Source organism: Leptonychotes weddellii, chromosome 3 (assembly GCF_054177405.1).
Source record: "Leptonychotes weddellii isolate Sample4059 chromosome 3, ASM5417740v2, whole genome shotgun sequence".
NCBI lineage: Eukaryota > Metazoa > Chordata > Mammalia > Carnivora > Phocidae > Leptonychotes > Leptonychotes weddellii.
Genome location: NC_138371.1, coordinates 116299914 through 116326363, shown reverse-complemented (window position 1 = coordinate 116326363; position 26450 = coordinate 116299914). Strand labels below are relative to the sequence as shown.

The window sequence follows — 26450 nt, the reverse complement described above, 5'->3', positions numbered from 1 at the left end:
TTTAAATGTAAAAAGGTATCGTTCTGAAACTCTTCACACACCCATATGTGTGTGCGTGGGCACATATTTCCCCCCCTTTTTGAAGTCTGGTGTTACCTTTGTCCTTCACACTGGCTGTAAGAGTTTGACTCCATTTCTATTTGGATTGAGTGTTCTTGTGGCTACAGGGATGCAGTTTTTTTTTTTTTCTAAAGATTTTATTTATTTATTTGAGAGAGAGAGAATGAGAGAGAGCACATGAGAGGGGGGAGGGTCAGAGGGAGAAGCAGACTCCCTGCCGAGCAGGGAGCCCGATGCGGGACTCGATCCAGTCGCTTAACCAACTGAGCCACCCAGGCGCCCCAGGGATGCAGTTTTAATAGGAGCTTCCTCTCCCTGATTGGCCATTTGCCTTGTTCCAGGAGACCAGAGGGCTGGCACACGAGCTCTGGGAAATGGCCCATGTCCATTGAAGATGCTTCTGTCTAGGCAGGCAGGCCGTGGTGGGAGTCCAGCCTGCCGCCTGGCTCCAGGGTTCAGTTAACCTTACAGCAATAATGGAGAAGTTGTGCCCAGCCACCAGTGGTCTTAGCGAGGCGACCTTTCAGGCGCCCAGATCTTGCCGTCGTGTTGTAAAACTGCCTTGGTGTGGATGCTTCTCACGGTCACTTCATCCCGGGATTGAGTCCCAGTATGAGACTGTTGAGAAAGTCCTGGTGAATCTGATGAGTTTTCACCAGATCATATGGGTCTTAGCCTTCTTTTTTTCTTTCCGCTTCTCTCTGGGCTCTCGGCATACTAAAAAAAGTCATTCAGGTCCGAGTTAATGACAATGACTTGATACCTTTTTTGTTTCAAAGATTTGAGTTATATGAAACATTCAGAATATATCCAATGAAAAAAAATGTTCATTAAGAAATCATCTCTGGGGCGCCTGGATGGCTCAGTCGGTTAAGCGTCTGCCTTGGGCTCAGGTCATGATCCCGGGGTCCTGGGATCCAGTCCTACATCGGGCTCCTTGCTCAGAGGAGAGCCTGCTTCTTCCTCTGCCTGCTGCTCCCCCTGCTTGTGCTCCCTCTCTCTCTCTCTCTGACAAATAAATAAATAAAAATCTTAAAAAAAAAAAAAAAAAAGAAATCATTTCTCTCTTCCTGAGGAATGTAGTTGTAAAAGGTACATTGTGAGAAGTATCTTGTTAAAAGTCTCTGGTTTTCTTTTTGAATACTAGAAAATCTAATTTTATCTTAAATTTTTTTTAAAGATTTATTTATTTGAGAGAGAACATGAGAACAAGCGGGGAGGGGCAGAGGGAGAGAGAATCCCAAGCACATTCCAAGCTGAGTGCAGAGCCCAACGTGGGGCTTGATCTCATGACCCTGAGATCATGACCTGAGCTGAAAGCAAGAGTCCGACGCTTAACCAGCTGTGCCACCCAGGCACCCCTAGAACACCTAATTTTAAAGGCTTATTTGGTATTTTAGTTTATGTAAGTTTCTTTTAGAAATGATAATGTGAATATTTTTACATATGGCAGATAGATTTCATATCATTATAGTTTAGGTTTGAGGTTCCAAAATGAAAGATGGGTGGAGATTGTATTAATTTTAAGGTAATATTTAAGCCATCCAGGATTTTTTTATTCCTAACTTTGATTTTTTTATTAGAAAAAGCAAATTTATATTTAACTTTCTGGCCGTGTTTAAAGTAAATATTTTGAGAACAGTGAGGATGCTAATATTAAGTGAGTTTACTGGGTTCCTAGTTACCATAAAGCTTAATTAAGTTTTGCATTTGAAATCCAAATATTTTGACACCCCCACCCCTCATTTTAGGAACATTGAAGGCTGCACTCTGATTTTCTTTTTACTCACACAACCATTTATATCATTTATTTAAGTTCTTTTCTAACTATCTGTAGTGAAGGACAAGTTTTAATTTTTAAATTTTCAATCCTTTAAATATCAATACTTTTGTAATACAAATGAATTACTAGACAAATGAAATTTTAAGAAGACTTACAAATGCAAGTCTAGGTTTGTTTTGTTTTTTTACTATAACAATATATTTTATATCTGCATTTTAACAGATATAAAATTACTCTGTCAAGTTGCTGTTAAAGTTTCTAAACGTTCACTCTCAATTTCAATACTGTATCTTCCTTGACTGGTACCTAGCATCTGGTTAAGTGTTACCAGTCCCCAAATCTCACTTTGCAAGACTTGTATCTTGTAGCTTCTATGCAAAAAGTGTTTTTGTAGTGTGTGATGATTTTACTCTATGTAACTGGAGCTTTATTTCAGGAGTATAATTTCTTCTTTACATAAAATACCCATATATAAAAACCACATGACTTTTGAAAGAGATACAAAAGCTTTTTCAGCTCTGCTTTGCACCCCATATGCGGAGTAACTCCTGCCACTGTTCTCCCCCATGTAATGCTTAGTTGTTAAGATAGTGTTGTATTTAAAAGGTGGCATAAAATTGAAACCAATGTCTGTAATCTCACTATGTCATATTTGTAAGCAGCAGTTATGATCTAGAAATAGAATTTAATAATTAAGAATAGCTATTGCTATGGATTGAACGTTTATGCCCTCCCCTCCAAATTCATATGTTGAAAACCAAAAATGCTTAAGGTGATGGTATTAGGAAGTGGGGGGCTTTAGAAGGTGATTCAGTCATGAGGACAGATCCTTACGAATGGGGTTAGTGCCTTTCTTAAAGAGGCCCCAGAGAGATCCCTCATCCCTTTCCACCATGTGAGGGCACAAAAGATCACAGTCTGCAGCCTGAAAGAGAGCTTTCCCCAGAACTCCGGCCTCTGGAACTGTGAGAAATACATTTCTATTGTTTATAAGCCACCCACTCTATGGTATTTCTATTCTAACAGCCCAGATGGACTAAGACAGCTATGTTTGGAGTGGAAGTATTTAAAAATATGATCAGGACAAATCTAAGGTAAACTAGCCAGTCAAGCCAAATAACAACCAGGATGATACCATCGGTTTTCTTTACAGAAATCACTGCCTTTGGTTTTACGTGGATGGTAAAAATACGTTATGAAGACATTTGTTTCAAACAAAGAAAACTAACCCCCTTTTTTTTTTCTTTTAATGTCTCAGATCTCCGGCCCATGAAGAAATAGAAGTCTCTGCATTCAGAGGGTGTGAGGCATTATGTTTAACAATGTTAGGAATACACTATAGATATTTTACGGTACAACTGAAGTCACAGAGATTATTCCAGTTCTTCTTCATCCAAAAAAGAAAAATGAGTGTTTGTTTGAACCATGTTTTAGCATTGTGATGAAGTGTCATTGCAGAAGAAGCCATATACCATTTACTCTGTCGGGCCCTCCTTTTCAGACTATTCATGAAGCAGGTCGTCTTTTTACTCCTCCATATTCATGGAACACATAAAAGGAAATGTGACGGCTTATCATCCAGCTCATTTTTGGATGATGATGTTGAGTGTTCTGTAATGTCATATATTACACACGTAGATGCACATACTGGCTTTTAAAGGGGGAAGAAATCATTTGCTTCTCTGCCACCCTCAACTGTGGTCGTTAGTTTTAAAACTTGTCATTTACCTGTTTGAGTTTATTTTCTACCTGTAGAACGGAAAACTGTTGCTTGTTAAGAAAGAGGTAAATGTATGATGGCAGGGAAGTGGTAGGCTTTGTGACCGATGTTATTGTGATTTTGTCGCTGTCGTTGTCATCTGTTTATTCCAAAACATTTATTTTTTATGAAAGTTTTTACCAATACTTGCATGTGGTAACAAATCAGAAGTGTTGTTAAAAACAAGAGCTAGCCCATCCATCTCCAGAAACAACCTCTTTTAATCATTCTTGGCTAGTTCTTTTACATGTCCCCTCCATTATCACTAAAAATTACGGAGATAACTCTAGATAACATATTTATACACCTAGACAATATGTTTATACATTAATTACTAGAAATTATGGAGATAATCCTACATAATATGCTTATATATCTGTCTCTAAACTTTTCACCTTGAGATAATTTCACTGACTAATATAAAAGATTTAGCTAACTTATATTAACTTCTTCACTGTTTTTAAATCTCTGGTATCTATATTTTAGTTTATGGTTTATGTTAGTTTTTGGTTATTGTATTGGTTTCCATCGTAGGAGCTGGGGTAAGAATTATTTTCCCTTAGAAGAGCTTTGCAATTGCCTTTGACCACTTCCTCCCTGTTTTCTCTGCTTCTCTTTCTGGAACTTACGTTGGTGATAGGTTGCACCACAAAATTTATTGATTATCTTCTTTCTGCCAGGCACTGTGACACTTTAAAAGTCAATAGGAACTAGGAAGGCCTGGATAATACTTGCCATTGAGAATTGCATCCATTCCTAACTTTTTGTATATAGATTCAGGATCAAAAACACTTTTTTTTTTTTTAAGTATGGAACCCAGAAGAAACATACATAGGGCTTTATTTACAAGATTTCTTATTGATGCTTATCTTTTATTTATTCACTTTTATTACGCTCTGTTTATATTTTACTTAATAATTTTTAGGTACCTTTAGATCTTTCTGGTAAAGACAAGTAGATGATTTTTTTTTTTTTTTTTTTTTACTTTAGCAGCACTACTGAGCCTGAAATTTAGGCTGGCCGTCTGAATAATTCAACGTGTCTCTGAAAGAAAAATATTCTGGGCATCACTTAGAAACCAATTTTGCCTTAAAAAAAGAACAAACCACTTTATTGGCAGAATCAAAGGAAGACACAAACAATTAGGCCTGCAGAAGGCCAAATAATAGGGCAGCTCTGGTAATTTCTGTGGTAGGAATGAATAGGCAGTCCATTTAGAGTGCTGACATCAGAATGATTCTCCTCTAAACTTTTTACTGTGATACTCTGTTTAATATTCAGTTTGCAAGAAGAGTGTTTAAGAGCTAAACATTGGTGTTTAGCTTGCTTCACCAGCTCACTTTCTGGGAAATGATGGGACCTTAATTGGCAGTTTTACAGTAAGCACAAAGAATAGTGGATGGGCAGTTCCCAGAAAACAGAGTTTTATCATGAAAAAATGGACAGACACAAACAGCAAGCATCCACTGGATTTTGTGCCAACGGGCCAATGCTCAGTTCTAATCCACTGGGTCCTTTCTCATCCTAGTGCTGCCGCCTGTCCTCGTGCCAAGGCACAGTGAATATAACCCCCAGCTCAGCCTTCTGGCCAAGTTCCGCAGCGCCTCCCTCCACAGTGAGCCTCTCATGCCGCACAACGCCATCTATCCGGACTCTTTCCAGCAGCCTCCGTGCTCTGCCTTCCCTCCCTCGCCCGGGCCCGGGCACGTGTTCTCACAGTCCCCATGCACCGCCGGCTACCCTCACTCCCCAGGAAGCCCCTCGGAGCCAGAGAGCCCCTATCAACACTCAGGTCAGTAAAAGCCATTGTCCGTCCACATGGGGTATGAGCCAACACGATCAATTACGGTGGGACCATCATAATTACAATCACTCTTACATTCATACGGAGCTTTGCCGTTTACATGGCCATGTCCTGTGGGCCTTCAGACCCTGCCCTCCTCTAAGATCAGAGCCATTTGGGAGCAGTTATTCTGGAGCTACAACATATCTTTGCTCTGGTTTCTGGTTCTCATCCTCTGGAAGAAGCTAAATGGATTTGAACAGCATCTCTGGGAATTTCCAGGGATTTTTTTTTTTTTTTTTAAGGTAGCAGAGATAAGATTATAAAATACTTCTCTAACCCAAGCAAGAAGACTTGGCCTGAGGGCAAGCAATGTGAGGGGTCCTTGCTTGGCCTTTTTTCTGGCTGTCTCTTTGAATAAACACAGGAAGTCCCTACCTCCAAAAGAAGTATGCCTAACTTCACTGGGGCAGAGTCAGGGCTCCCCTAGCCAGTGCAGTCTCCTTTTGTGTTGTGTGAAGTCAGCACAGCATCCTGAAGACGGAGCTGTTCAGTAAACGCTTGCTGAGCTGAAAAAACCTATGGAAGGGAAATCCTGTGCCAAAGGGAGAACCAAGCACATTGTCACAGTTCCATGTGCTGCGACGCCTGTAAAGTGGGTCTAAGTTAGATCATGAAGAAGAGATTTATATGCACCTCAGGAGTGTGAGCTAAATCATATCCTGAGTGACAAATTCTCCGAGGCATGCATAAGCTCATTTGGTGCTAGATGTTACAATGTGCCTCCTCATTCATGTGTGCATATATTCCTTTATTTAACAGCTATTTATGGAACGTTTATTATATACAAGCATTGCCTTAGGGAGCTGAAAGGAGGATTAAAAGATTGGTAAAAATTGTCCCTGTCCTCACAGAACTTATGAAATGTGGGAAGACAGAAAAGGAGTTGCTGCCTCCTTTCTGAGTTAGTCAGTTCTTCCTTTTGCCCTCTCAGCGATACAGCTACTATATTCATACACATCTACTCTTGCATTTATCACACTGCATTATATAATTCCTCATTGTATATCTCCCCTATTCGACTGCCAGTCATCTTCTCTTTTATATGTGTTGCACAGACCCTAAAACACAGTAGTTGCTCATCAGTTGATTGCCGAGTAAATGAATCCCCACACAGGCATTTGGAACTGGGCTAGAGCTCAGGCTTATAGCTGTTGATGTTACTGAGTCAGTGAGTAATGACTGAGCACCTGCTAAGTGCCAGGCACTGTGCTACTGCAAGGAGTACAATGATGATTGATTCTGACAATAGTCTCTGACCTTCAAGAGGTAATAACTGTTGAGAACAATCATGTAAGTAAGCAACGAGGCTGTCGCGGTCCGGGCAGGTAACGATAAGGACGTGAGCTAAGGAAGGGATGTGGGGATGGAGAGAAGACAATGAATTTGAGGAGGTAGACTCAGCTTGATGCAGGGGTGAAGGCTGGGATGTAGGGATGGAAAGAAGACAATGAATTTGAGGAGGTAGACTCAGCTTAATGCAGGGGTGAAGGCTGAGACTCTGGGAGGAAGCTCAGGAGTCATTCCACACGGGGAGAGGGGGAGATGGTTGCCATCTTACAAGGGGCCGGATTCACCGAGAAAGGGACACAACAGGGAGAGAAGTCATTTGAAGACAGAGCCATGGCTAAGGGACAGGAGGATAATTATGTCACAGAATACGTATTTACTTGAAACCTATCTGTGCTATAAAGATCACCTGTACTGAGCTTGTCTTCCTGCACTGGTGAAGCTAACAGGTTGATATTGTTCCCTCTTCCCACCCATGAAGGATGGACCCCAACACCCCTGCAGAAGCTGGTTAGTTTTCATGGAGGGAATGGCTCTTTTAATTTCAAAGAAAATAATTCTTTTCTGAATGATTAACAGCAAAATGCAACCTGAATAACAGACCCTTAAATGAGTGAGACTAAAAGGAGATTCTGAAATTAATTGGTTCAGCCCCTTAATTTTTTTTTTTACCAGCTTTATTGAGATATAATTCATACATCATACAGTCCACACACTTAACGTGTGCAATGTAGTGGTTTTCATACATTAATTTTTAAAGTTGCAGTAAGATATATATCATATAAAATTTGCCGTTTTAACCGTTTTAAGTGTACAATCCAGTGGCATTAAGGACATTCACAGTTCTGTGCAACCATCCCCACCATCTATTTGCAAAATTTTTTCATCCACCTAAACAGAAACTCTGTACCCATTAGCAGTAGCTCCCAATTCTCCCTCTCCCCCCTCCTCCAGCCCCTGGCAACCTCCAGTCCGCTTATTGTCTCTATGAATTTGCTTATTCTAGGTACCTCAAAGTGGAATCATACAATATATGTCTTTTTGTGTCTGGCTCATTTCAGTTAGCATAGTGTTTTCATAGTTCAACTATGTTGTTAGCCTGTATTATTTACTTCATTTTTGTGATTGAACAATATTCCATTATATAGATATACCACATTTAAAAAAAATCCATTCATTGGTTGATGGATATTTGGGTTATTTCCACCTTTTGGCTAGTGTGGATAATGCTGCTCTAAACACTGGCATGCAAGCATCTGCTTGAGTCCCTGCTTTCAGCTCCTTTGGGCATATGCCTAGGAGAAGATATGGTGATATGGTAACTCTGTGTTCAAACTCTGAGTTTTATAGCTAGACGTACTCAAGGACCTGCAGAAGAGCCACCTTGCTCTATACCTTTTCCACTAGGCTCGTAGTTTATTTTCTCACAAGGAAATGCCTATCCATGGTCACACAATGTGGTCTGTTTTAGAATTGCCAGCAGTGCCTGGCAAATGTACATGGCTACACCCAACAATTGATCTCCAGACTCAGAATTTCTGAGGGTGGCACCAGGAATTTGCATCTTTAACAAGTTTCACTGGTGATTTTTATGCACACTTAAGTGTGGGAACTACTTGGATGGACAAAATTCAATTCAACAAAAGCAGGCTGATTCAACTTTTCATGTCACTGAACTCCACCCACTGCTAATGTAACAAGTCGATTCTGAACTGACATTAGGAATGTGTACAGGAGGGCTCAGTTATTCTGAGGTTCTCACTAAAGAGTTTTCCCTCTCCTGCAGGAGTTTTTATTGTGTTGCGAATTACTTTCTGATACGAAATTATCTACTGAACGCACAGCATTTGCCTAACCATGATCACTGTCCAATTACAGGAACTGATATTTGGGGAGGGGAGCCCTTCTCCGCATGCTTTGGGCACAAGGTTATAATCAGGTTTCAGCTGTTGTGCATTTTGGGGGTGTATTTGGAACAATCTCAGAGACAGTGCATCCCTGTGGCCATTGTACGATCCATGACAACAGAGGAATTTAAAAAACTAAGCTCAAAGAAGGTTTGGCTTTCTGTTTTGAAAGCCAGACAACGGACCCCTGCACTATTGAGAAAGCTAGGAGAATAGCTCCTTGATTTGAAAATCTTATCATGCAGTCACTGGAACTTAAAACTCTTAGATAACTCCTAAGTCAGAGGGAAAACTAATCAACCATTTAGTGAGGGTGTCAGGACAACCGATAGCTTCTGTGTGACACTCACAGTGTCACTGCGGAATAGCCTTATGACATGACTGGCCTCTCTCGAGCAATAACCCTATGCACCAAGCCCAGGAGTTTCACAGCAAGAAAGGTTGGATCTGACTGTCTTTGTGTAGTGTATCAGTTTGACATGCTTCTGTTTTACTGCTTTCTTTTAGTTGACACACCACCCCCGCCTTATCATGCCACGGGAGCCCCAGGGACCCAGAATGGCCGACCCGTAGATGCCACAGCTGATAGTCATTTAGTCCTGTCAGTGCCTAATGGAGGTAAATTTGTAGATGAACGGCTCAATGTAGCTGTTTTCCAAGAGCATTTCCTATTACCCCAAAACAAAACAAATTAAAAAAAAAAATGTGCTAGCCTGCTATTTCACATGGCTTTGCATTTTAACTTTGGCGTTCCTCAGCACCATAGAGTGAATGTTTATCATCCTGGTTACTAGAATAAGTTAATTTTTTATTCTAACCTAACATTTAGATGTTTGTAGTTCTTGATATTTAGTACGGAAATGGGTATTTGAGTTAGCAGTTTTGTCCCAATTGTGTTTCTACTATAGTTTTGTAGTGGTGTCTTTGCTTTAGCTTAGAGGGGTGCTCTTAGAAATATACATAAATATGTAAATAGGGTTTTTACAGAATTGTATCTGTTTCTTAAAATAGGCTAGGTAAATAAATGTTGCTCAGTCTTAATGTTCATATAAACCACAGGGTGATCTTAGGCAAATGTAGATTTGGAGTCCTTAGATCTGGGGTGGGATCCAAGAATCTGCATTCCTCACAAGCTCCCAGGTGAGGCAGAGCCGTTCAGGAACCACACTGAGTAGAGAGGGTCTAACGGAGCTTACGATTTCAAGTCTGCCGGGGGTGAAGTCTTTTATAAGTAAAGATACTTTTGTAAATCAAATAATAACCCCTAAATTTTTCATAAATTTATGTTTTAGTGCACATAGGAACACACTGTAGATACAAAAATTACTAGAATATTCAAAGAAAAGAGAGCTAATATAATCAGTCAAAAGACAGAGAAAGAATGTGGGTGGCAAAGAAAGAACTCTGAACTTTGGTTGGTTACTGGCAATTTACTTAGCGGTGAAAAATTTGACGTGAAAACATAACGTTCATGGATTTCCTAATGAAACATAAAGCTGTCTTTAAAATATTTTATGACATAGAAGTACTCCATATGTATACAATGGAGAATGTGACTCTATGTGGAAGTTTTTTTTTCTTTCTTAAATAATTTAAAGTCCTGTCCAGTGTTTTTGATTTGGCTTTCATCATATCCAAACTATCATTTTTCATCCTTTGTTAGAAAATGATACTCTTGTCACCGGGACTCTGTTTGGTCCAGTGACAGTAATACCCTCTCTTTCACATGTAGAGAGGAGGTGACCTGCCCCCTTCCTTGGGGCTGTCTCCTCTCGGGGTGATGGGATTTACATTGATCTGTTCATAGCGTTGTTTGTCACACCCTCCCAATACTAATACATATCAGTACAGATGCTCTAGCCATGGGAGAGTCACAGGGATCGGGGCCTCTGTGCCTCACGTGTGGTGACCAGATGAGCTCACCACACAGATCTTTCATCAAGTGACAGGTTTGGAAAGATCACGAAGAGCATCCTCGTCTGGCAGCCACCTCTCCTGTTTAACAGCATGAATGTAAGTGTCCAGGTGGGATCGTGAGATGGGAATCCGGGCATGACAGGAGTGATGTGCTCTCTGGTTCTTTTTCTTCCAGACTTTCGGCCAGTTTGCTATGAGGAACCACAACACTGGTGCTCAGTCGCCTACTATGAACTCAACAACCGGGTTGGGGAGACGTTCCAGGCCTCCTCCCGAAGCGTGCTTATCGATGGATTCACAGACCCTTCAAATAACAGGAATCGATTCTGTCTTGGACTTCTTTCTAATGTAAACAGAAACTCAACAATAGAAAACACCAGGAGACACATAGGAAAGGGTAAAGGCAAATATGTCATTCCTTTATGTGTTCTTCGGAGCTAAAACGTGGGGAGAGAAACAAGCCCTGTATTGTCCGCGTAACCTGGCAGGCTGGTGGCAGGGGTGAGCTGGCAGAAGGTACAGAGGCTTGCAGCCTCGTGGTCTCTCTGCTTCTAGGGTCAGCATAGCATCTTTCGGCGGGTGGCGTAGGATAAGTATTATGAAGACAAACAAGAGGATAAATATGAAAGCAGGATGAAATTATTAAATAGAAGTATCATGAATTAATGTTTGAATTGCCTTAAAGATGCTTAAATAAGAAAACTTCAGAAGAGGAATTCTGGCGGGGTGATTATATATATCAGGTAAAGTACCTTTGGAGATTAGAAGCTAGGTAGTGAAAATCATGACTATTTATGTAGGGAAACCTTTGGTAGCGATTGGGGTTCTCCTGTGGTCAGGCATTGTTAGGAAGCCAGATGGACACAGGCCTCCCCGAGGTCTGGCCAATGAAGTTTTGAAGTCTGTCTCATCGGTGTGATCAACGGTAGCAAATCCCAGCTGAGTGTGAGGTCTCCTTGTGTATCTTTAAATCATCTTCTTTGTATTAGAGTAGCTGGTAGTGTTCGATACCTGGTTGTCCACTATTCTGTCAGACTACCATGCAATCATAGTTATACAGAACCTTTAGCGTCATTCTATCTTTTCTCTCTCCATCCAGCCCTCAGGCCACCTCAGGAAGGTAGACACAAATTTTTTCTTTTACATTTCCAGGGCAGATTCATTATTGTACTTGGTGATACATTCTAATATTCTTCCTAACATACCTCCTAAATGTACCCTGTTGTAGAAAACCTATAAGCCATTGATTAGAAACAGGCTGAATTTATTCATTGATGTTCTAATGGTGATATTTATGTTTATTTATACCCTGTATTTTTCCATAGTGGCTTTGAGGTGGCTTATGGGAAACCTTTGCAGTGAAATGATAAATGAAAAATAGAAAATCAGAAACTGGGGGCTGTGGGCAGCAGGGAAGGAGAACACAACTAAAGGTTAGCATTGTGGTTGTGATTAAAATTGTGCCCTAGGTTTCCTGACAGGGAGGACAAAAAGTGGAAACACAACTGTAGTGTAATTTTTATCCCAAAGAAGGAAACATAGCCATTCTTCAAAGGAAATACTTTCCCTTTGACTGAATTCTTAAATAAATTTCTCAGTTCCTACAGGTTTACTTTCAAATGATTTTTATAAGAATCTTCAGGTGAAATCTAAAGGCAGAACATTAAAACATAATATTGTGGGGCTGTGTGCTGAGGGGTTTTGTTTTCTAGGTTGGTCTGTGTATGAGACTTTGGCTAATGCCACTTGGTCCAAAATAGAATTCAAACGCGAAAGGAGTGTTGAGTGCCTTCTGCGAATCTTTCTGCAAGTATCTCATTAAAGGTTCTGCTGATGCAGACATGGGAGTTGAGGTTCTGTGTGTTACTGGCTGAGAGCTAATCCCCGAGTTAAGAAACCATAGGAACAAGAGCTAGGACTGACGGCCTCTTATGAAAACCAGGACATCCACCTAAGTGCTCACTGGATGAAAGGGCACTCCACCCTCTTGTGGTCCCCACTGCGAAGTCTGTATTCTCAGAATGCTGTTTTGGAAGTGCTTTACTGAGAAAAAAATAAAGTTAGAGGAGCTCTAAGCCATGCCATAAAGCATGGGGAAAACTCAGCTTAGAATATTTTTAAAGGAAGAGCTATCAGTCCTTACGAAGTCAGGGGACTGTTTCTAGGGTGCTCCCTTGGATTATTTGGTTCTGAGCAGCATGGCTTCCTGAATAAGTTTGCAGCAAAATGCCTCCTAGATTAGTGAATAAGTTAACTTGTTCTTTGGAGTTAATTAATCAAGACGCTTAGATTTTGGAGATAGGCATTCATCTCACAAATCTTTGTTGAGCATCTATTCTTAGCCAGACTGTCCCACCATTAGGGATGAAACATTAGGGATGTTTCCTTGGAATCAAAGAAACAAAACAAAAACAAAAACGAAAAAATCTGGCTTTCATGGGTTACACATAAGTAAGGAAAGACAGAGAAGGAAAAATGTTATATATGTCTAAGGATTCGTCTAGAGGAAAACACAGGAGAGGAAGAGATTGGGGAGAGCTTGTTATAAAGTAGAATGGGATAGCCAGGGAAGGCTTTCCTAACAAGGTGACATTTGAGCAGAAAGAGAAAGAGGGAATTAGCCACATGGAGGGGGAGCTTTCAAAGCAGAGGGAGCAGCAGGTGCAAAGGCCCTGAAGCCTGCCTGGTATATACCTTGTAAGAAGAGCAGGGAAGCCAGGGTGAGTGGAATACAATGGGTAAGGAATTGGGGAAGTTGTAGAAGAGGGGATAGGACCAGGTCACAAGAGTTTACAGATCTGAATTTTCACTTTAAAAGGATTCCCTTTTAAAGCTAGTACAGTAAAATTAAACTGTTTAGTGGGGGAAGGGTGAGAGGTTTAAAAACACGCACGAAAGAGAAAACTGAAAGGTTCTATAACAAATGTTAGCTTTGATTATTTCTGGGCTGTGCCTTTGTGGCTGAGTTTTATTCTCTGCATCTCTGTATTTTCTCAGTCGTCTCTCGTGGGCTTTCTTGCTCATGAGAGGATGGGCGGGGTGTGGGCCGTGACCTGTCAGGGCAGGCCTGGATAGCTGCAGCAGTGCTGAGAAGCATCTCCGTGCAGCCCAGCCCAGCAGAGCAGCTGAGTGTGAGTACTGAGGTGGGCCATTCTGTGGAGTTCAGTTGGGCCCCAGTCTGTTTGCTCATCATATCATACAAAGAGATTTAAAGTTTTCAGGTTCAGATTTGGGGGACTGACCTTGCCTCCAGCCTAGCGATGGCTTTGTATGGCTTTGTACGAGGAGCCTCTTTCTCTAGAGAAGCTACTGCCATCTTCTGGAGAAGCTTTATAATGATGATAAAAATCCTGGAAGGCTATGAGGCACACCCTTGGAGTTGTGCAGTGCACAACAGCGGGCATCGTTCTACTGAGGGCCTGTCCTCTGAACCAAAGCCCTGGCATGGATCTGGAAATCTGTGCTTTTATATTATTACTTTTCTCATCATACATTAAAACATTATTTATTTTGGAAAATGTCAAACATACACAGAAGGGGACAGAATCGTGTAATGAATATTCTATCACCCTCTCCAGCTTCAGTAATGATTCACAGTCTGTGCATTCTTATCCTCTATCTCTCCACAGTATTTTTGTGAGAGTATTTTAAAGTAAATCTCAGACTTCATATCCTTTCTTCATAGATTTGAGTATTTATATATTTATATAAGGGATTTCTAAATAAAAGTACCATTATTACACCAAGAAATGGGCACTTCCTTAAAGCTCTGAATGATCCTGATATTCAGCCGTGTTTTTAAAATGGTATGCAGAAGACAGGGCAACAAAGGCAAGGGGGAGATCGATTACAAACTCATGATAAGGTGTTGAGTTTGTGCCAGGAAGTTTGGGATTATTCTAAGGGGAATGATGAGGCACCAGAGTCTGAGCAGGGCGATGGGGTTATGAGACTTACATTTTGTGCTGGTATTTGTCCCTTCCTCCCAGTCAGCATTCCTTCCACTCTGGGACTCTAACTTTATCTTTCTTCTGTTAGAGTCCAGAGCCTCAGAACCGTCTCACCAACCGAAGCAACCCACCTTCCTCCCAGTCTTTCCTGTCATTTCTCTGTCTCATTCAAGACTATGGAAGAGCACCCAAAGGGAACACACTTGCAGTCTGACTTAGCAGACCCAAATGAGAACCACAGTGTCTCTGGCCCTAAGTAACCACAATACAGGACTCCACACTCCCTCATCTTATAGAACGCAGGCGGCAGTCACACACAAATGGGAAGCCTGGGTAGAGAGGGATGCAGCCCAAGAGATGTTGGAAGAGCTTGCCTGAGGACCACACTGCCCAGGTCCTCTTTGGCATCTCAGGAAGGGCATTATCCTGTTGCTCACTGTTCTCTATGGAGATTTTGAATCTAAAATACAAGTCGTTTAAAGCCACTGTTTTTGGCTTATCAAGTGGATGCAAATAAAATATCTGCCTACTTGACTTTTTTATTTTAAGATTTTATTTATTTATTTGAGAGAGAGAGCACAAGAGGGGGTAGGGTCAGGGGGAGGAGGAGACTCCCTGCTGATCAGGGAGCCCAACATGAGACTCGATCTTGGGACTCCAGGATCGTGACCTGAGCTGAAGGCAGTCGCTTAACTGACTGAGCCAGCCAGGCACCCTTGACTTTTATTTAGATGCCACTGTCTCTAGCCAAAGCCCAGCCTCCTTCACAATGGGGTTGAATTCCACCCTTGTCCTGCCCTTCAGAGCCGACTCAGGCCTCCATGTGCTCATCCCATTGACTCTGCCCACTCTTTTTGCTCAGGGCACTAAATTCCTGCCTGTCTGCCCAGGCTCTTCTCTGCTTTCCTTATTCTGCCTGTGGTTGCGGATAATACTTTCACAGGGTTGAAAATCATCCCCTAAATAAAGACCAGAGTCAGATAACAAAAATCCTATAGATTCAACTTAGGTTCTGGGAGGATTATAAATTTGAAGGTTCTTCAATTCAAATACATCCTGAACACTGGGCCATCTCATTCTCTGGCTCTTTCCACCCTGGCTCACCCTCTTTTTGAACAACCATAACCACCGCAGGGGCAGACCTTCTCCCCCGGGAGCTCGTGGGGACTGGGAAAGGAAGTCTGCTTGTATTTGCCCCAGCCTCCCCTCCAACGGGTCAGTGCAGTCGGGTAGCCATGTCCCAGCCGGTGAGGAGCATCCCGCCTGGACTGAGCATCCAGTGCCGTGCTTCAGCTCTGTGACTCCTGACCAGTCTCCTCAGTGACGTGGCTGGAATACGCAGCGCTGAAAACCATTCTTTTCTAAAATTCTATTAAGGGAAAGGAGATGGGAGACGGAAACAATAAATATGCTGGGAGGCAGTCACAGCTAATGCACTGTCACCTCGGGTGCTCCTGAGAACCTGACAGGGGCAGCCGGTGGCTGGCGCTCTCAGTGAGGTTTTCTAAATGCACGGCTATGCAGAAGCCCCTAGAGGTCTGTGAATTCTATTATTTAAAAATGGGTATTTTCAGTTTGAGGGGACCCAGAATCTATCCATCTGCGTGTATTCTGGATCCTTTCTGTGAACCCCTTGTGACCGCATGGCGATTGTATTTGCAATCACGTTGACCCCTAATGCTGGAGAATTTGGTTTCTGCTGAAAGGCTGGAGGAAAACTGCTGGGATTTAATGTTCACTAGACTAGAACATCTTCATTTTATCTAACCCCAGTCCCTTAAGGCTATAAATGTATGTTAAGTCTTAAACCCAGACACTTGGGGGAGAGAGTCAGCTCAGGTTTAATCTGGAGTGAAAATTAGTGTGGGCAGCACCAATCTCAGGGTGGTGTTTTGCTTTTTAGTCCAAAAATGTGAGGTAAAGTTAAAATAAGTGACATTTTGATGATGAGTCTTTATATCTGAAAAGGTGGCAAGAATTTCGTTGTTCCTAAGTAAAATACAGGCATTATTTCTGTGATCTATAATAGCAGGTGACAAGTTCTAAAATGAAATAGATCTCTTTGAGGTATTTATTAAGACAAATGGATCCGTAATTGTTGTTGGAATAAAATGTAAACTTCATTTATTGTTTCCTCTGAAGTGGGTTTAGTGTATGCACGTCAGTGACATTTCCACGATACTATCTGTGCCCAATTTCTATTTTTTGTTGATACATGGACCCAAAGGACTCTGTGATGTTTTCTGCATTGTGGGTATTTACTTTGCCTCTAATATTGTGAGCCCTTACTCTTGGAGTGAATAAGCGTGAGATTGAGAGTGACAGAAGGAGCAGTACAAGAGAGCCTCAGTAATCATTGTAAACATGGGGTGCAATCCACTTTTAAATGGATTCATGGAAAAAAAAAACACAGAGTATCATCAGAACAAGTGGGCATTCGATCACACTTCTTTTTTTTTTTTTTTTTAAAGATTTTATTTACTTATTTGAGAGAGAGAGAGAGCATGAGAGGGGGACGGTCAGAGGGAGAAGCAGACTCCCTGCCGAGCAGGGAGCCCGATGCGGGACTCGATCCCGGGACTCCGGGATCATGACCTGAGCCGAAGGCAGTCGCTTAACCAACTGAGCCACCCAGGCGCCCTCGATCACACTTCTTACTACGGCTGGTGATACTAAAATTAATTCATAATTCATAATTATAAAGTTATAAAGGCATAAACAGATTGGGATAGAAATTAATTTCTCAATAGATCGTCACAGACCTTGAGGTTGCAATGAGAAGGGAATGGTGTGAATCCTAAACTAAATAGGCTGCTGGTGCTTGAGGCATGCTGTGTTTACCTCGCAGGTGTGCACTTATACTACGTCGGGGGCGAGGTGTACGCGGAGTGTGTGAGCGACAGCAGCATCTTTGTACAGAGCCGGAACTGCAACTATCAGCACGGCTTCCACCCGGCCACCGTCTGCAAGATCCCCAGCGGCTGCAGTCTCAAGATCTTCAACAACCAGCTCTTTGCTCAGCTGCTGGCTCAGTCAGTTCACCACGGATTTGAAGTCGTCTATGAGTTGACTAAGATGTGCACTATCCGCATGAGCTTTGTTAAGGTGAGGCGTGCTTGCTTTCAGAGAGTAAGCTGGAAGGTGAAAAACAACATAAAACAACCCCCAAAGCATTCTCTGGGTGCTGTGGCAGCTATTCCACCCGTTCAAGTAGGCAACCGGGTTTTTGTTGTTGTTGTTGTTTTGGCGGGGGTTTCTCTTGGAACTTGGCTCCGTTGTTTCCAAGAAGAGCTCCTCCAGGAGTATCAACTCTCTTGTTTAGCAGTTACAAGGAAATTCTTAAGCGTTTTACTTTTGAAGGAAGAACAAGTTAAGGTAGTAATCGGATTTTTTTTTCATGCAGAAGATGAAGTGACAATGATAATTTTAGAGGATTTGATGCCGCAGAGGGTTTTTTTTTTCATCTCTCAAATTCCTGAGCACTGCTGTCTCTCAGTAAATGTTGTTGAACGTATCTGAATTGAATACAACATTGCCCTTACTCTTAGCATACAGACCAACAGAGGATATTTATAAATAAGCTACAAAATAGACAGTGGTGGCTCTAAGACAAGCTAGTGTACATTAAGTGCTGTTATAAAGGCATAAACAAATTGGGATAGAAATATTATGTTGTGTATGATTAACTCTGAGTGAGTAGTAGATGTTCTGTTTATGAATATTTATTGAATTTCTCAAATTAGATCTTACTAACGTTGATGTGAAGGTTTCGGAGAACTGAGGAAGTTAGTGGGAAGGAAAACCAACTGGATTTGCACGCTGAAGTCTTTGGCTGTTCCATCTCTTGCAAAGCACTTGCAAAAAGTTCTGATATTTCAAATCTGAGCTTGTTTATCAAACTCTGGGTCTGTGTGACAGTTTTCACACTGCCGCATATCCATCCAAGAAATCAGTATGGCTTGTTCCAGGTTTTTTTCAAAGTAAAATTTATTAATTCTTTAAGATTACCATGAAAAAGAATTGTCCTATTTTTCTATACTCTAATTTTTATTGTATTTATAATTTTAGTAAATATTTTAAAAATAACATCAAGAATATAGTTTCCAATTAAGAAAATGGCTTTTTGAAACCATTTCTTTCATGATGACAAAGCAAATTTACTGCTAAGATTTAAAAGCATTTTTATATTGTAAAGCTATTAGCAATTACCTGGAAATCTTTCCAAATGTTCTGATGCTTTGGAGCCAGCAGAGGGCATTAAATTGCCATTAACGAACAATCATCTGACTCACAGTTATTTTTTCCAGGTCCATGTTTTTAAATTAGGATGAAATGCCAGTACGTCAGAGGTAATTATTTCACTCACATAAGCTTTCATAGACAGCTGATTGTCCTAAGATCAGCTCGATCTATTTCATAAAGCTATACAATTCACAGAAAACAATAATATTGCAAATATCACAACAGACAATCAGTTTAAAAGAAATTTAAAAGTTCTCATCATGGGGAAGAAATGTGTAAGTATGTGAGGGGATAGATGTTAACTAAATGTATAGTGGTGATCATCTTGCATATATCCAATCATTACGTGTACACCTAATACTAACACAGTATATATCAATTATAGCTCAACAAAACCGGGGTGGGGGGGAAGAGAGTACATATAAAAATAATGTAAAATATCTCATTAGTAATTTCATATCAATTATGTATTGATAGGATAATATTTTAGATAGATCGAATTGAATAAAACACATTATTAAAATTAAAAAAAAAGAAATTATAGGACTAAAGACTGGTGGCTACCACTGAGATATGATGGACTAGATCATCTTTGAGGCATCTTTTAGCTTTGATTTTTACTGATTCCAGGGCTCAGTCGGTCAGTCAATAAGATATTATTGAGCGCCTACCATGGACCACACCAGGTGCCATTCTAGGCATTGGGATACATCACTGATTCCTCAAGATCTCTGCCCTCATGGACTCAGTATTCCATAGGCGGAGACAGGCACTAAACAACAGCTATAATAAAGAATGTGAATGGAAAGAGAAACATAGAGCAGGATATGGGGAACTGGAGTGCTGGGGTAGGGGTGGGTTGCAAGTTTTAAAAAGATGGGCATGGTGGGCCTCCGTGGGGACTTGAAGGAGACAGGGGAGTTAAGTCATAAGGGTATGTGGAGGGGAAGCAGTAGACACAGAGGAAGGGCAAACCACACTGCAAGAGCTTACCCCCTGACATTTGTAGGAGCGGGGAGGCCAGGGTGCCGGAGTCAGGAGCATGAGTCAGGGAGCCGGGGGTGGGGCTGGGGGGGTGAGATCCACCGCAAGGATTTCAGCTTTTACTCTAACAAGATGGGGAGCCCCTGAAAGGATTTGAGCCGAGAATTTCATAATCGGACTTATATTTTTAAAGGATCACTATAGCTGCTATGTGGGTTGTAGATACTATGCAGGCAAGGATGGAAGCCGAGAGGCCAGCTTGGAGGCCATTGCAGTATTCAAATGAGAGCTGAAGTTTGCGCCCACTAGGAGGAGCATTCTCAGAAGGTGTAAGAAGGGGAAGGATTCTGAGTTGCACAGGTGATTCCATGGGGGTGAGGGGGTAAGTGAAAGGAGGAGTTAGAGAGATGAAGTTGCCTCCACCCAGGAGGGAGAAGATGCAGGTGGGTCAGGTGTAGACTGAAGATTAAGACTTGAGTTTTAGTGAGAATAACTCCATGATGTTTGACATGCATCCACGCGGAGATGCTGAGTAGACAGTTAGATGTACGAATCTGGATTTAGGGAGAGAGGGCTGGGCTGGAGATGTCAACTGGGGAATTGTAAGCGTTTGCACAGTATTATCCATGAGCCTGGATGGAATTGCCAACAGTGTGAGTTTAACAGAGAAGATCAGGGCTTCTAGGACGGAGCCCTAGGACGCTTCAACCTTAAAAGATAGGGGAAAAGAGAAAGAACCAGAAAAGAAAACTGAGAAAGAGTAACCAATGTAGTAGTAAAACTAAGTAAAAGTAAGGCGCTCTTTAAACCAAAAGAAGAAAGTATGTTGAGGAGGAGAGGGGACGAACTAGATCACGTACTGCCCAAGGAACAGGAAGACTGAGAGCTGATCATTAATTTTAGCATGTAGAGGTCCTTTTTGATCTTAGCAGGAATAGTTTCATTGAAGGCTGGGGTTTAAATGCTGATCAGAATGGAATTAAGAGAGAATGGAAGGAGAGGAATTGTCCATGCAGCCAGTATGGACAACTCGTTTGAGGGTTTTTGCTAGAAAGGGGGTCAAAAATTTGGGCAGTAAGTGGTGGGAGTGTTAGGGCCAAGAGAAGTGTTTTAAAGATGGGAGATATTTCAGCATGTTCCTATGTTGATGGGAATGATCCAGCAGAAAACAAAATATTGCAGGAGACAATGGGGAGATTTGCTGGAATGATGTCCTTGGGAAGGCAGTGGAGCCTTATGCACAACTGGATGGACCGGCTTATTTGGAAGATGGATAATTAATCTGTGGTGAGAAGTAGAAAGGCTGAGTATGTTGGCGCAGGTGCTGTGGAAACTCTTCTGATTGCTTCATGTCTCGTTAAAATAAGATGAAAATTGAGAGGAAGGCAAACCATAAGTGATGCTGAACTCTGAAGAAACAAACTGCTGAGGGTTGCTGGAGGGGAGGTGGGTGGGGGATGAGGTAACTGGGTGGTGGGCATTAAGGAGGGCACTTGATGTAATGAGCACTGGGTGTTATATGCAACTGATGATGAATCACTAAATTTTAGTGATGAATCACTAAATTTGAAACTAATAATACAGTATATGTTAACTAAATTGAATTTAAATAAATATTTTTTTTAAAAAAGGTTATCATTCACAGACTGGGGAGTAGGTGTTAGACGTTTTAGGGAACAGAAGCAGGAGTGAGCAGTCATTTGGCGTGTGGGGGGAGTGGGAGAGCACAGGGACTGGGGGAGTGTCATTCATTGTAGGTGGCATCAGAGATACACTTGAGGCTTGTGGTCACGAGTGTAAAGTGTGACCAGGCAGCATGGTTGTGTTGAAATCCAATTTTTTAAGAACTACAGATAATCACTGTTCCCAATAACAGTGATGTGTTATGTCTCTTCATTTTTAAAATTACTTGTCACTGATGTATAACATACAGAGAAAAAAGATAGACCAATTTATTTTTTATTTATTTTTACTGTCTCTCCCACAAATGGTAATAAATTAGAAATTGCCAAAAGTGAGCCAAAAAGAGAGAGAGGAGAAACACGCTTTGTTAGCCAACCCTGAATAATCAAGAGCGCCCTCACTTCTGTCTTTACACCTTTCACATCCACTCACTGGTCTGTAGTGAGCATCTGTTTTGTGCAAAACACTGTCTTCAGCAGGAAGGGATTGAACGTAACGTCAGGCTCCTTCCCTTGTGGAAGAGAAAATGATTTGCCAGTGTTTCCAATGTGCCTAGAGCCCAGACCACTCTAGGTCCGTGTATTGAGCTGTGAGCTCAGAGGGAATCCTTTGATTTGGACTCATCTTCGGGTGTCTGGGTGATGCAAAAATGGTCCTGTGCTTACAGGAAGGGGGAGTGCACGCTCTCCTGGCTCTCAGGAGCTGCTCTGGGGTGTGGGCTCTGTGTGCACCCACACGTGTCTCACACGTCTAGAGGCTGACCCGGAAGTCTGGCCCCATCACTCTTGGCTCTGTTCTTGCTTTCCAGGGCTGGGGAGCTGAGTATCATCGCCAGGATGTCACGAGCACCCCCTGCTGGATTGAGATTCATCTTCATGGACCACTGCAGTGGTTGGACAAAGTTCTGACTCAGATGGGCTCTCCACATAACCCGATTTCTTCAGTGTCTTAACAGCCAGTCATGTCTTAAGCTACATTTCTATAGAATAGATGCTTTTGCAGGCAGTGGCTTACATAGCATTTCAGATCTGCAATTAACTGAGGTTTCTAAGTACATAATGTAAATACATATAATATATACTATTCGTATTTTTTATCACCGGTTGTTTTGTGCTAGAATTTCTAGTTAACCTGATGCCAGTACAACGTGATTAGAAAAGCAGGTTTTTCATGCCTATGCTATAAGAAGAAGCGGCTTCTTTTGTGGGAGGAAATAAATGAAAGGCACTTGCGTCAATAGAATTTGAAAAATGTTGGCAGGAAAAAAAGGCAGCATTAGTCAGCCGTGTCATTATAAGGCATGTTGTGTGGCCTACCAGAAAAATATCAAAACTGTTTATATCTTACAAATCAGGGTACTAGCAGCACTAGAGAAAGTGACACTTTCAGACAAAAGAAAGCAGTCAAACCCGTAACATTTAAACAATCTCACTTTTAGTGCTATTGGCAGGAAGAAGAAGAAAAAAAAAAGCTTGTAAAATTAATTATGTAAGATAAGTCACGTAAATTATTTTATTTCCCAAGTTGAAATACCTATAACTGGACTGTTGTGCTGATATTAATGGTACATTTGAAACAGATTTAAACTGTGATTGGAAAAGAGACTGTGAAGCTGGGAGTCATGTTGCCTCATGATCTACCACTGTAAAAATAAAAATAATGAGTCTAATACATGGGAAGATTCATATGAAAATAGCATGAAATGAGCTGTATCCCCAAATTGCAAAATAAAACCAGAACTTAGTCCGAAAATCACCCAGGGAGACCTCCACATCGGAAATCGGGCCCCTGTTTTCCTGGTTATTCCAGTCAAGCAATCTGGCTGATGTCCGAGTCTGCATAGTGAGTTAAAGGACCGTGTGTGTAAATCCTAGGTGGAGAAAAAGCAGTAAAGTAAGAGGGTTGGACAAAAGCATCGTATGTTTAATCACACCTTCTCACATTCCCACTGGAAGACTTCGTGGCGAGGGCATTCCTTTTGCCTTATTTCCCCTACATGTTGGCACATACTATTTACAGATGACTAAAACAGTGGTGAAGCCTTTGGGAAAATCTGGACACATTGCTGGGGTCAAATTTATGAGTTATATAACTTAGTGTCTCGATCTGCTGGTCACAGCTGGTAGCCTCTTATAAAGCTGAAGCCTCATACCTGGAAATAACTTCCCAAATAAAATAATAATTTCGTAACCCCTATAATTTCTGGGGAGCAGTGGTACTGAAGAGTGGGACATTTAAAATATATATGTACGGTATTAAAAACCTGTTCTTATTTACTCTTGGATGATAAAGAGAGGAGAGGATAATTCCCCACATTTCTAGGTACTTTCATATATAAGTATGTGTGTATATATATATATATATATATATATATATATATATATATATAGTTCTCACCCACTGAACACTGCATTGCTTCGAAAAATATTTCACACCCTCTTAAAAATGTATAATTTAAGAAGGTAATTATGCTTGTAACAGACGGTACTTCGGTAATCCAAGAGGTTTCTTCATTTATGCATTCTGTCTCAACTCTTTTCAGCATTAGTGCACACAATAGTTGCTTCTCATTAAATTGTATTCAAGGTAGACATGATCCTGTGAAAAAGATATATACGAGTGAGCTTCTACTGTCACCTCTTGTAAGGACTAGTGTTACCTAATAGAAACTTTCATATATGCAATAGAAAATAGTACATTCTACGTTAAAACTAGGTGGTCCATTTAGTGTTTAGAAAACCCCGTAGTTCATTGGTTCAACTATGTATTGTGCCCCTATACAGGCCGGATACAGTGTTAGGTACTGTGGACTCAAATGTAAACCAGAGACAGCGCCAGACTCTGGAGCTGAGAGTCTTGTTAGGAAACCTGTGTAGACATCTTCATGTTTCAGAACTTTTAAAACAAAACAAAACTTAATGATCTTTCTTCCGCTCGAAAAAATGTAACTGATTTCTTAATTATCTCTATTTTGAAACTTATTTCCCTTCTCTTCTGAGCAATCAGGTAAGAGATGAAGTCTTCCTTGGAGAAATTCTGCTTTTCTTCAGCGCCCCAAAGTTGTTTGTTTTCTCCCCTTACTTCCCTATTTTCCAGTTTTTTTTCCATTTCCTCTTTTCTTGGAAAAGGCATTAAAACGGTGAGTCTTCCTCACATGAGTACAGCTCTGTGAGAGCATAAGTACACATGGTTTTTGCTCCGGAGACCTAACATAGCTTTCTTGATCTCTTTACAGATGCTCAAACTCATCCTCTGATAACCTTATACCTTTACAGAATTAATCATAACTGGTCACTTATAAATTACATTTAAAAAAATTAACAAACCTGGATGTTCATGCAGGTTTGGTAAAACCAGGACAAAATATTCCAGTGAGCCTGTGTTAATCCTTTGAAAAACAAATGATTAAAGTGGTACATTTGCATCATCACCGGTCCTCTCTCACCAAAAGTCCGAATTAGGATACGAGTGAAATTCAGAAAAGTTAACCCTCCGATCACTGTAACTAGTCACGTTCTCATCAGGCTTTTAACATTTTTGCTGGCAGGAATTGTCCAAAGTTGTAATGTAGCATTTTCTTTCAGACTTCCACGTTTGCTCATGTAGCATTCATTCCTTTAGATGGACAATCCCCCAAAAATGTAATAGCATTCCTTTATAGGATAACTAGCAAAGTGGACATGCTAAGCCATTTAAAGGCACCAACAATGCCAAACATTTTTAAGGTTGCCATGGACAAGGGTCGTGCAATACAGAACAACGTTTTGGCCTGCTCTGAAGACCCAGAACATTTGTTGTGTTGTTCAAGCCTGTTTTCTGTTCTTTTCCTGTTTAAAAATTGAGATGTGAGAAGTTTGCTTTAGTTAGATGATATTTTACTATCTGCCAGTGCTTTGGAACTATAAAGATGTCACTTTTCAACACATTTACCTTATTTTTTTTTTTTTTACATCCAGTATAAATCAGGAAAAGTTGAACAACAACATAGCACTAACACTTAGAATCCCCTTTTCATTGTCTTCTAAGGGATTAGAAGCAACAACAAAAGCATTTTCTAAATATCACCTGCTAGACTTTAAGCACCTGCTTAACTTTGAATGTGTCCTGAATATTTGGTATGTATATTCAACAACTAAAGCAAACTATAATGTGCATTCCAAATTTGTCTTCCCCTGTTATGATTTAGCAGTTGAACTGTATGACAAGACTAGGGGATCCTGACATATGTTCAAATTAATGTAACACAAACCAACAAGAAAAGAAACCATTTCTATTTAAGTAATGCTTTTGATGATCATATCTAGGCTTCAATTATCCTTCAAATGCACACTTATACTGTTATGTGATTGTTTATAATAAACAATACTGTACCTATATGGTTCTGGCTCGTTTTTCCCTACAAACATCATAGAAAGGTCACTGTATATGGGTCTTTAAAGTGATTTAAACCATCTTATTTTGAAAATGAGATGCTTTTAAAATCCAACATGCTATAGAGAAATTAGGTAATGGTTTTGAATTAAACATCTTGGTATCCCTGGCATTAAGTATAGAATCTTGGAGATATTTTGTGGTAATTTTAGAGAGGATATGCATAGAAGCTTTTTTTCTGGATAGTGGTAAATATTAGGTGATATTGCGACATATAAGAAGGAACAATTTTATTATTGTAAACATCTGTTCATTGTACATATATATTAAGTATCAGGAAAAGTGCTAAAGATGACTAGTGAGGAAAAAGTAAGATAAAATCCAGGAGGAAGTTCTCAGTTCCCTCCATTTCCTTTTAGTCTTAAAATGGAGGGGGAAAATATGTAAATATTTCAGGAAAGCTTAGCCTTCTCATTAACTTGATCAAGGTTTTCCTTTTTAATTTTTTTAAGAAATGCTCCCTTTATTCAAAAGAGGTATTTGTCGACTTCCAAACTATAAACAAGTGAAAGGCTATTCTGGTTCAGTTGTAGGTGGCGATTGTGAGACCTCCCGTTCAAGCTGTGAGTTTATGGAGAACAGTGATTATGTCTTGTCTGCT

The 26450-nt window shown here is 40.8% G+C and overlaps 1 protein-coding gene across 8 annotated transcripts in view; it reads left to right on the top strand.

Moving 5' to 3' along the window:
- The window catches only part of SMAD9 (SMAD family member 9), a 75146-nt gene extending 49354 nt beyond the window's left edge, over positions 1-25792 (top strand). For 5 of the 8 annotated variants that reach the window (XM_081814839.1, XM_081814836.1, XM_081814837.1 and 2 more), the window contains 5 exons: positions 5131-5394; positions 9150-9260; positions 10735-10956; positions 17358-17614; positions 22227-25792. In XM_081814839.1, coding sequence (XP_081670965.1) covers positions 5131-5394; positions 9150-9260; positions 10735-10956; positions 17358-17614; positions 22227-22370 — 998 coding nt within the window. In that variant the 3' untranslated portion in view covers positions 22371-25792. Of the gene's footprint in view, positions 1-5130; positions 5395-9149; positions 9261-10734; positions 10957-17357; positions 17615-18816; positions 18859-20917; positions 21443-22226 lie in introns of those variants that run through there. The other 3 variants (XM_081814841.1, XM_081814840.1, XM_006734032.3) reach the window with 3 other exon arrangements.
- Positions 25793-26450: the final 658 nt, after the last annotated feature.